The sequence below is a fragment of the Rana temporaria genome, chromosome 11 (assembly GCF_905171775.1).
Source record: "Rana temporaria chromosome 11, aRanTem1.1, whole genome shotgun sequence".
Lineage (NCBI taxonomy): Eukaryota > Metazoa > Chordata > Amphibia > Anura > Ranidae > Rana > Rana temporaria.
Genome location: NC_053499.1, coordinates 56,192,347 through 56,204,395, shown reverse-complemented (window position 1 = coordinate 56,204,395; position 12,049 = coordinate 56,192,347). Strand labels below are relative to the sequence as shown.

Below are 12,049 nucleotides of genomic sequence, written 5' to 3'. Positions count from 1 at the left end.
ACCTATACTGCAAATCACATGGTATAATAACACCACTACCTGTAAATTTACTATTAAATATCAAACATAATTACAATAAAGTATTTTTAACTTTTGTATTTACTGTTCCTTTCAGAAACACCTTATTTAAATAATGAAATACAAAACAGACATTAAAGCGGTGTTTCACCCTGCAGAACAACTTTTTAGCATAAAATTAGGCATAGTAGCGCGAGCTACAGTATGCCTGTCTTATTTTTTTTATCCCCGTACTCACTGTGTAATCGTACATAGAAGATTCCGACTGCCCGCGGGGAATGGGCGTTCCTTTCAAGAGGGAGGGTGATTGACGGCCGGCTCTGGCACGTCACGCTCCCCGAAGACAGCTGGAGTAGGTCTCGGCTCTTCACGGCGCCTGCGCACAGACTATGCGCAGGCGCCGTGAAGAGCCAAGCCTATTTCGGCTATTTCCGGAGAAGCGTGACGCGCCAGAGCCGCCGTCAATCACCTTCCGTCTGGATTGGAACGCCCATTCCCCGTGAGCAGTCGGAATCTTCTATGTACGATTACACAGTGAGTACGGGGATAAAGAATTTTTTGCCCTCCTTTGTCTTCTCAGTGCGCATGGCATATGAGCTCCTGCTCCTCATCCCTGCTCCTCATAGCAAGGCAAGGACAGCCGCCCACGCCCTCTTTCCGGCAGAATCCGCCTGTGGCCTGCCAGTACTTTGTCCATTTTAAAGATGGTCGCCGAGCGGCGGTAATCTTAATGAGTAACCCACAGACTGCCAGTGACACTGTCACTGCAGCATGTGCTGCCTGGCTGAGCCGACAGCTGATCCATCCAGTGTCCGCACGGAGGAGCGCCACGCCCGCGGGCAAACATTTAAGGTGATCTCCGACTCCTAATAAGGCAGGGACAGCCGCCCACGCTGTCATTCCTGCAGAATCCGCCTGTGGCCTGGCCTGCCAGCAGGGTCGTACCTAGAGCATTTGGCACCCCTGGGGCGGATCCTATATCTCCCCCCCCACGGTAAAATTTAAAAACCCCACTGTGCCCCCTGCATCCTTCAATATCTCTGTCACTACTGTGTACCCCTCTCCACAACTGCACCACTGGACCCCTTTACATTATACAACACCCTGCATCACTTTACATTACACAGCCCCCCACAGCTCTAGACACCTATATGTTACACAGACACCCCCCTAACAGTTCTGGACCCCCTGCATGTTACGCAGACCCCCTACAGTGCAGACCCATCCCTCTACAGTCTCCCCCTACAGTGCAGACCCCCCTTACAATACAGACCCACCCCTACAGTGCAGACCCCCCTCCCCTACAATACAGACCCCTCCTTACAAAACAGAACCCCCTCTACAATACAGATTCACCCCTACAGAGCAGACCCCCCCTACAATACAAAACCCCCCCTCCTATAATACAGAACCCCCCCTACAATACAGATCCACCCCTACAGTGCAGACCCCCTACAATATAGACCCCCCCCCACAATACAGAACCCCCTCCCCCTACAATACAGAACCCCCCCCACAATACAGAACCCCCACAATACAGAACCCCCTCCCCCCTGCAATACAGAATCCGCCCCCTACAATACAGACCCCCCCACAATACAGACCCCCCCACAATACAGAACCCCCGCCCACAATACAGACCCCCCCCACATTACAGAACCCCCCACAATACAGAACCCCCCAACAATACAGAACCCCCTCCACCCTACAATACAGAACCCCCCCCCAACAATACAGAACCCCCTCCACCCTACAATACAGAACCCCCCCAACAATACAGACCCCCCTACAATACAGAACCCCCTCCCCCTACAATACAGAACCCCCCCCACAATATATACCCCCCACAATACAGAACCCCCCACAATGCAAACCCCCCCACAATGCAGAACCCCCCTCCCCCCTACAATACAGAACCCCCCTCCACCCTACAAAACAGACACCCCTCCTTCATACCTGTAAACCAGGCAAGCTGATCATCTGAGCCACGTGCTGCACACACAGCACAGTACGGAAAACAGGGAGGCGGCTGCATTGTGCTCGGCTGCGTGACTGTGAGACAGTCACAGGCAGCCGAGACTCATCAGACCTGCGGCGCTGCACAGGGAAGGGGGATCATTGTGGCCAGGTTCCGGGTGTGCCGACGGCTCGCTCGGGTGCGGCTTGCACAGGGGGTGCAAAGCCATGGTTTCAGCCTGCTGTGTGTCTGCCGCTGCCTCCCTGTCACCACGCCATGCCACCCGACGCCCGCTAACGGCGCTAAATCCTCTTCAGTCGCGGAGGGGGGGGGCGCCGAATCTGTGCCGGTCAGAATCTGTGCAGGTCGCCAGGCGCCCATGTTGCTTTGGCGCCCTGTGTGACTGCACAGCCCGCACACCCCAAAGGCCGGCCCTGCCTATACATCAGGGTTCCCAGAGATCCTTCTTACATCAGAATCCCCAGTGTTCCCCTTAAATCAGATCCTCGCCAGCATTCCCTTCATACATCAGAGTCCCCCTTTACATCAGAGTCCACAACACTCTCCTTACATCAAAGTCCACAGTGTTACATCTTATAACAGAGGTCCCACCTTAAATCAGGGTTCCCAGAGCCTCCCTTACACCAGAGTTCCTCTTTACACCCAAATGAACAGAAGTGATTAAATAAAAATGCATGAATTACACTTTTTTTCACATACAACTGTGAACATAACACTCACACACACCTGCCAGCCCTCTGCACACCTGAGTGACTGCCAATGATGCTTAAATATTCCCCCACACGCCTGGGATCTCCATCCCCATGACGAAGCCCAGAGGGGTGGAGCGAAACACGTTGGGGGCATGGCCTGGTTGCCACTTTCACAATTCTAGGGCCTACACGGATGTGCGGCTACAGGGATCTTATCCTTCTGTATGTGCCATAGCAGGAGCTGGGACAAACTCCATCCCATGCAAGCGGCGGATGCTCAAAGATCTATACACACCCCATTCAACAGAGCCTGAGGGGCACACTAATGCTGGCCATACACTCCACGAAAAATCGTCCGAACGAACTTTCGAAAAACGAACATTCGGTCGTGAGCGCAAACGATAGTGCCGTCATGTAATGACCGATAAATCGTTCAGTGAACATAAATAAAGAAAACTTGGTTTGTTTTATTTACATATACCTAGTGCAGAAAGTTCGGACAGGAAACGCATTAACCTTCCGATTTATCGTTCGTTCGGCAGAAAATTTCCAAATGTGTCCTTCGTTTTTTTGGCTCAAAAAGTCCCAACGATTATCGATTTTGTGCCCATTAACTGGCCGAAAAACAAAAGAACTGTCTGAACGACCAAATTTTCGTATAGTGTATGACCAGCAAGTGTTTGCATTGGGTCACCTTGCACTACATAGTTGAAGGTAAATCTAAAGGAAATTGAACAAAAAAATTGAATAATTTGTAGCCAGCTTTAGGCCCCATACACACGATAGAATCCATCCGCAGATAAATCCCAGCAAATGGGTTTCTGCGGATAGATCCTATGGTGTGTACACGCCAGCGGATCTGTTTCCGCGGAGAAATCTCCTCTGGGATGGATTCCAGCAGATCGGATATTTGCTGACATGCACAACAAATCCATCTGCTGGAATCCATCCCAACAGATGGATCCGCTCGTCTGTACAGACTCACCGGATCCATCCGTCCAAAGGGATTCCCCGCACGCGTCGTAATGATTTGACGCATGCGTGGAATTCCTTATATGACAGCGTCGCGCCCGTCGCCGCGTCATAATCGTGGCGACGGCGCGACACGTCATCGCCAGAGGATTTCCGCGCGGATTTCAATGCGATGGTGTGTACACTCCATCGCATAGAAATCTGCGGAAATCTTTGAGAGGATTTATCCGTGGAAACGGTCCGCTGGACCGTATCCGCGGATAAATCCTCTCGTGTGTATGGGGCCTTAGTCTCTATAGTAGCAGAAACTATTAGGACTGCAAGTGGGTGAAGCTTTAAAAGTTAAAGAAGTGGTTTTTCAGACTTGGGGAAAACAATACAATAAATGAAAGACAACAATTAATTTAAACAGCCTGATCAACAATATATTCTGTTAACACTTTCTTCTTTTATAGGGTCCACCACCTCAGCTAGGAGACCTGATTGAATTTTTCCGGCCTTTGTACCAGCACTGGGGAATATACGTAGGGAATGGCTATGTTGTCCATCTCACAGGTAGACTGTGCATTTCTGATACAAAGAGTTGGCTTATAGCTTAGGGACATGCAAAGATGCTGTCCAATTGGGACTACTGCCATAAAGAGCAAGAGAGAACATTGATTCTGGTGGGAAGACATATGTTGGTATTTCCCTTTCTAGAAAAAGGCCCGGATGTGGAATGCACAAAACTGGATGGAGAAGTGGTGATCATGGGATAAGGGTTTGCAAGGGCATTAAGTGAAGGAGCATAAATGGTTAGGGGGAAAGTGAGTAATGAGATTAGGAGGCTTACTTGAAGCAGAATAGCTATGGTAAAGTCTTCAAAGTATCAGTGTGATGTATGTTGTATATGACAAATTATATTCCGCAATGCAATGGATTCAATCATTCATTCCAAAAGCTGAGCCGCATAAAAGGTAACTGTGATTGTGAGCATGTTTCATCATCAACAAAAGTTTTTCATCTTGTTCAAAAATCTCTGATTAATTAGCAGCAGTTTCCAGTTTTTTCAATTAGGAAGAAATATTGTGACAGTGCAGGCACTAGAACACACATGGGCGAATTTTTCATCACATGATTTTTTCAGTAACAGACTTGCCTGTATGTGCCAAACTTGAAACTACAAGCATTTAAATGAAAAACATCTAGATGTAGAAGAAAAACATTTACAAAATGAATTATCCTTTAATTTTGTGTCCTCAGATCAAGACGGCTGGTCAAGCTTGTCATCAGCTTTTGGTGGCTCTGCAGTGGTGAGAAAAGATCGCCTGGAAGATGTTGCACATGGCTGCAATTACAGAGTGAATAATAAATTTGATCAGAAGATGAGTCCGTACCCCTCAGAAAAGGTGGTGCAAGCAGCACTGCAGCAATTGGGTCAGATAATGCCATATAGTGTCACCAGTGCCAACTGCGAACATTTTGTTACAGAACTACGATATGGAAACTGCTTCTCTGAGCAGGTATGATGTAAGAACTGTAAGTCTCATATGCAAACAGTACAAAATTGTATCAGTAGTGACGTAGCATGGGTTGAACATGGCCATATACCAAATGGCAGTGTTGTCAGAATACAGCACCCGCTGGCCTGCCGATATCCAGGGACTACGGCTGGCTGATGATAAGTATGTATCTACTGGTATATATCTGCTACAGGTCAGCTAGTGGTGTATGTAAGTAAAACAATGTGTGCACTCTGTGGTGGGTGGAGGTGTACACATTTATTTGTAACTGATGGAAGATTTCACTAAAAAACTCTGGCCAATGAAGGCAGCATGATGACTCAGAGCAAGGGCAACTGTAACTGATTGGGGGAAGGGGCTGCTGTGATTGATGGTGGCAGGGGACAGTTGATGCAGGAGGAGGCTGTGACACAGAGTAACTGATGGATAGATGGGGGCGATGTAACAGATAGAGAGGTACTGTAAATGGAGAGAGGCACTATGACTGACTGGTGGTAGTGGTGGTGCTGTGGTTGATGAGAAGGGGGAGGGGCCTGTGTAACAGATAGGGGTAGTTCCGTGGCTGATCAATGTGGTTTGGCATCTGCATTTACATTGAAATATCAAATCATGCATAACAAGCACAATGTCATAATTTAACGATTGTGAACCTATGAGAATGTCGCCAGTGTGCCAATTCTGTGCGTGCAAACCCGAATACATCTTATCTAAACCTTAATGCTTTACACAAAGTGATTATCTACAAGCCCATGTGAAATGACCCTAAAGGTTTTTTACGTTAATGCATTTTCAGCTCCCCCCAGCCCCACCTAAAAACATACCTATCTCAATCCAGCACTGTGCCAGAGAGCAGCAGCACTGCTCTTTCTCTCTCTCTCCTCATAGACTCAGATGCAGCAGTGGGAGCCATTGGCTCCTGCTGCTGCCAATCAAATAATGTGAGGAGGGAGCAGGGGTGGGTGGAGGGGCCATGCCGCACTGTGTGAGTCAATGAACACACAGCCTGGTTTGGGATTGAGCCAGCATGAGTACCCCCATAGCAAGAGGCTTGCTGTGGGGGGCACTCTGAAGGGAGGAGGAGCCAAAAGTACAGGCAGGGGACTCCAGAAGAGGAGGTTTGGGGCTGCTCTGTACCATACCATGGCACAGCGCATATAAGTATGTTGGGCCAGATTCACAGAAAAAGTACGCCGGAGTATCTGATGATACTCCGGCGTACTTTCAAATTTGCCGCGTCATATATTTATTTTGAATTCTCAAACAAAGATACGACGGCATTTGGCTAAGATCCGACAGGCGTACGGCTTCGTACGCCTTCGGATCTTAGGATGCAATACTTCGGCGCCCGCTGTCGTTTTCTGCGTCGGGTATGCTAATTAGCTGTTTACAGCAATCCACAAAGGTACGCGCGTTCGTTGCATTCTCTTACGTCGTCGCTAGTCGGCTTTTCCCGTCGTAAAGTTGCAATTGCTACTTAGGTGGTGTAAAAATAGACAGCCCATGTTAAAGTATGGCCGTCGTTCCCGCGTCGAATTTTAATTTTTTTTGCGTAAGACGTCCGTGAATAGGAAAGGACGTAACGCACGTCGCTGTTCAAAAAATTACGTTGGTGCGACGTCATTTCGCGCAAAGCACGGCGGTAAATTTCAAAACGGAGCATGCGCAGTATGTTCGGCGCGGGAACGCGCCTAATTTAAATGATACACGCCGCCGCAAGTTTACAGGCAAGTGCTTTGTGAATCAAGCACTTGCGCTGAAAACTTGCGGCGGTGTAACATAAATGACATACGTTAGGCCGCCGCATTTATACCTGAATCTGGCCCACTATGTTTATTATTTGAATATTTTTTTTAAGCTTAACAATCACTTTAGGGGTTGACCTAGGTGTTAAGTTAAAGAAACCCCCGCTGCCTCTGTAAAAAATAATGGACAACACCGTTAAAAAAAACAGCTTACACTTTAAATACCTTTTCAGCAGGTGGTGAGTATAAGCTTCACTCTTTTGAAGAGCTCTGGGCTATCGAATAGTTGTGTAGAATAGCATGCTCTCTCGCTTCAGGACTTGGTTAATGCACTCAATGGCCACTTTATTATTAGGTACACCTTGCTAGTACCGGGTTGGACCCCCTTTTGGCTTCAGACTTCCTTAATTCTTCGTGGCATAGATTCAACAAGGTGTTGGAAACATTCCTCAGAGATTTTGGTCTTGACATGATAGCATGATCGGTTGTGCCAGATTTGTCGGCTGCACATCTATGATGCGGATCTCCCCATTCCACCACAGACCAAAGGTGCTCTATTGGATTGAGATCTGGTGACTGTGGAGGCCATTAGACATGTGCAATTCGGTCCAAATACAAATTCATATGAAGTTTTGGTTATTCAGAGATTCGGATGTATCCCAAATAGTAATGAATCTTGCTGAAATTTGTTTCATTTATTCGTTTTCAAATCAATTCCAAATTTTCTGAAAGACTTAAATTCGGAACGGTCAAAAAATGATCGACCGATTAGAATTCGGCATGAAGAATAGCTGGTCGCTAAGCAGCAGGAAGCCAACCAATGAATCATAAGCTGTCAGCCGCTTCCCCACTGACAAATGAATTGTAAACAAAACAATGCCGGCAATAGAAAATTCCAAAAAAAAAAGTGTGGGGTCCCACCCTAATGCATACTAGACCCTTATCCGAGCATGCAGCCAAGAGACCAGAAAAGGGGGGGCGAATGAGCACCCCCCTGTCTGAACTATACCAGGCCACATGCCGGCAGACTCCCACAACCACAGCCCAGGGTTATGGGGAAGAGGTCCTTGTCCAAACATGGGGGACAAGGTGCTTTGGGTCCCTGCTCAAAAGCACCACCCCATATTGATGGCATGTGGCCTGGTATGGTCCAGGAGGGGGGGCACTCGCTTGTCCCCCCCTTTTCTGGCCTTTCAGGCTGCATGCTCAGATAAGGGTATGGATTTTTTTTGTTGGCGTAGATCTGGTATGGATTGGGGGGGGGGGACCCCACGCTGTTTTTTTCAGAATCTGTGCTGAAGCCCACTGACAGCTGATGAGTCATCGGCTGTTAAGGACGCAGCGGCAGGCTTTCCGGCCTGCTGCTTAACAACCAGGTATTCTTCACACAATATTTTAATTGGTCGTTCATTTTTTGACCGATCTGAATTTGAATAGTTCCGAAAATTTGGAATGCGTTAGAAATTAATAAACAAATCGAAATGTTATGAAAATGAAACTAAATGAAACTAAACGTATTTCATAACTAAACAAAATTAGTAACAATAACAAATCTACTGTATCTGATAGAAAACTAAAATATGTTTTTCATTCAGCACATGTCTAGAGGCCATAGAAGTACAGTAAACTGATTGTCATGTTCAAGAAAAAAGTTTGAGATGATTTGAGTTATGTGACATGGTGCATTATTGTGCTGGAAGTAGCCATCAGAAAATGGGTACACTGTAGTCATAAAGAAGATCAGCAGCACCAAAAACCATGCCATGTTCAGTCATCTAAATCCCCTTTCTTCCCCATTTTGATGCTCAGTTTGAACTTCAGCAAGTCGTCTTCACCACCTCTAGATGTCTAAATGCATTGAGTTGCTGCCATGTGACTGGCTGATTAGCAATTTGTGTTATCAAGCAATTAAACATATGTACCCAATAAAGTGGCCAGTGAGTGTATGTTTCAGCACTGTTTCCAGCGATAGCTCTAAGAGGCATAAAATAGAATTTTTTAATACAGCTTACCTGTAAAATCCTTTTCTTGGAAATACATCACGGAACACAGAGCCTTAATTACTTAATGGGTTATGTAGTCACCACAGGTGATTGGACACTGTTTAACCCAATTAAAATTGAGTTTCTCCCCTATATAACCCCTCCCAAATGGAGAGTGCCTCAGTTTTGTAGCAAAGCAATAAGTGTCCCACGTTTAACTCCAAAGAGGGGCGGGAGCTCTGTGATGTATTTCCAAGAAAATGATTTTACAGGTAAGCTGTATTAAAAAATCATATTTTCTTGATCATACATCACGGGACACAGAGCCTTAATTACCTAATGGGATGTCGCATAGCAATGCTAAAATTGAGGGGAGGGAGACACAGATCAGAAATAAAACCACCATCGGGCCAGAGGATCTATACTGCTGCCTGCAGCACACTACGCCTGAAGGTGGCATCCTCATATCCTCTAAAATCTACCTGGTAGAACTTAGTAAATGTATGGACTGAAGACCAAGTAGCAGCCTTACAGATCTGAGCCATGGAGGCCTGGTGATGCACTGCCCATGAAGCACCAACTGCTTTAGCCGAGTGCGCCTTGACCTGAAAAGAAGGAATCTTCTTTTCTAACCATAGTCCTGAATAATGACTTGTCGAAACCAACCTGCAATAGTAGATTACGACGCTGCCTGGCCCTTCCCCGGGCCCTGGCAGAATAAACAGAAATCAGTGTTTCGTATCTGAACCATAGCTTGCAGATAAACTTTCACTAATCTTACAACATCTAGAGAGCGTAGACCTTCTTCCTCCGCAGACTGCGGATCTGGGAAAAAAAAGAAGACGGTAGGACTATATCTTGATTCAGATGAAATCCTGAAACCACCTTAGGTGAGGACGCAGCACCACCCTGTCATCATGAATAATCATATCCGGTTCTTTACATGAAAGAGCCGCCAATTCCGATACCCTCCTTGTCGAGGATATGGCTACAAGAAAAAAAATGTTTCTTTGCCAAAAGACTTAAGAAGCATGGTGTAATGGTTCAAAAGATAGCTTCTGTAAAACAGTTAATACCAAATTCAAATCCCATGGGCACACGGGAGACTTAACTGACTTACCCATTATGTAATTAAGGCTCTGTGTCCCGTGATGTATGATCAAGAAATAATACAGTTGTATAGATGCTGTTTTCGTTATGAAACTCTTCCTAGGACCAGTATAATAAGTGGTTTACTGGTCTTTGAGTTCTGACAGATGGCTCTAAACATACATGCATAGAGTATTTGTAAGACTGTGGGCCCATTCCACATATATATTGTTATAGTTGGTTACATTGCCTAGTTCAAAACTGCTTTTTTTTTTTTCTCTTTTTTAGTTGTGGGAAGGGGGGGGGGAGGGAAGGGAGGGTGATTAATAATCTTGGAGGCACAGGACACCTCTCTGAGGAAGGTAAAAGAAGAACGTGGGTATATACAAGTGAGGAGACCGGGGCTGTTGAAGGGGGATCAGAAGGGGTACAGGAGGTCGCAATATAAAGCATAAGAAATGTTAAGATAAGGTGTGCAATGTATGATGTAAAGATGAAGCTGTACCTAGTCTGACTTGTATGTAGAAAACATATATAAAATAAAGAATTATAAAAAAAAAAAAAAAAAAAAAACTGCTGCCAAGCATGGATACAGTGCAGCTACACTTACCAAATAAAATATGGCAGAAGCCTCGGATCTCTGCCCCGCCTCTCCTCTGCGTCAGCAATCACTAGTGTGGGCACCCAGCTGTGACATCTTGTCCTAAATGGCCGAGCAATCTTCTGGGACTTGTGACGTTTCCCAGAAGATTTCAGGGAGGGAGGGGGAGAGGAGGAGTCGCCTAGGCAAAGCAGGCAGAAGTGGGAGCTGGGTACCTATCAAAACTAGGTACCGCTTTAACTTACGTTTGCTCTCACAAACTGTACCAGGCACTCAGCAGTCAAACACTTTACAGCTAAATGTAAGAAGTTAGATACTATATGAATTTATGAAGACTACAACTAGAAACATGATTTTTAAATGTTGCTAATGCTGCTTTTTTTCATCCAAATTGTTCCTTTTTCTAATTAATATGTTCATTTTAATTCCTGTCTAGATAGGTAAAACAACCTGTGATTAAACAGACTATGTTACAATAATGTTTATGATTTCTTGCAGGTTGCTAATGTTGCCCTTTACACAGCAGTTGGAGGAGGAATACTAGCAGCAGCATTAGCCACCCTTGCTATTATTACAAGGAGCAGACGGCAAAACCAGTAATGGCAAGAGAGAGTTGCTGAAAAGTGAATGCAGAAATGGTACAACAAATGAACTGTCAACTGCAAACAGGCAACGAGTGTCATAGTTTTTATATATTCATATAGGGATTTCTGCTAAAAAAAAACTTTTAAACCCTTCCTAACAACAGCAGCTGCAGACTTATTCATACTACTGTTGCCTTACCACAAAGGTCTTCTAAAGATAAGAGTAAATAAAAATCCTATGTCGCAGAAATATAGATATGACTTCCTGAAGAAATATCAGAAGCGAGACTTTACATGAAGAATAACCCAAAGCAGCAAGTTAAAAAAAAAAATATATATTTTATCACTGTAACATACCCGGTTATACACTGATTTACAAGTGTTTTGGCTTATCTTAACCACTTCATTCCTGGGCACTTAAACCCCCTTCGTGCCCAGACCAATTTTCAGCTTTCAGCGCTGACGCATTTTGAATGACAATTGCGCGGTCATACAACACTGTACCCAAATTATATTTTTGTAATTTTTATTCCACAAATAGAGCTTTCTTTTGGTGGTATTTGATCATCTCTGCGATTTTTATTTTTTGCGCTATAAACAAAAAAAGACAGAACATTTTGAAAAAAAACACAATATATTTTTTACTTTTTGTTATAATAATACCTCAATTTAAAAAAAAAAAATTCCCTCGGTTTAGGCCGATACGTATTCTTCTACATATTTTTGTCAAAAAAAAAATCGCAATAAGCATATATTGATTGGTTTGCGCAAAAGTTATAGCGCCTACAAAATAGGAGATAGATTTATGATTTTTTTTTTTTTTTTACTAGTAATGGCGGCGATCTGCGATTTTTTTGTCAGGCCTGCGATATTGCGGCGGACGTATCGG

The 12,049-nt window shown here is 45.1% G+C and overlaps 1 protein-coding gene across 2 annotated transcripts in view; it reads left to right on the top strand.

Annotated features, from left to right (window-relative positions):
* LOC120917343 (phospholipase A and acyltransferase 2-like) overlaps positions 1-11,624 on the top strand; it is a 28,959-nt gene extending 17,335 nt beyond the window's left edge. For both annotated transcript variants that reach the window (XM_040328567.1, XM_040328568.1), the window contains exons 3-5: positions 4,116-4,215; positions 4,903-5,162; positions 11,075-11,624. In XM_040328567.1, coding sequence (XP_040184501.1) covers positions 4,116-4,215; positions 4,903-5,162; positions 11,075-11,176 — 462 coding nt within the window. In that variant the 3' untranslated portion in view covers positions 11,177-11,624. The remainder of the gene's footprint in view (positions 1-4,115; positions 4,216-4,902; positions 5,163-11,074) is intronic.
* The last annotated feature ends 425 nt before the right edge of the window (positions 11,625-12,049 follow it).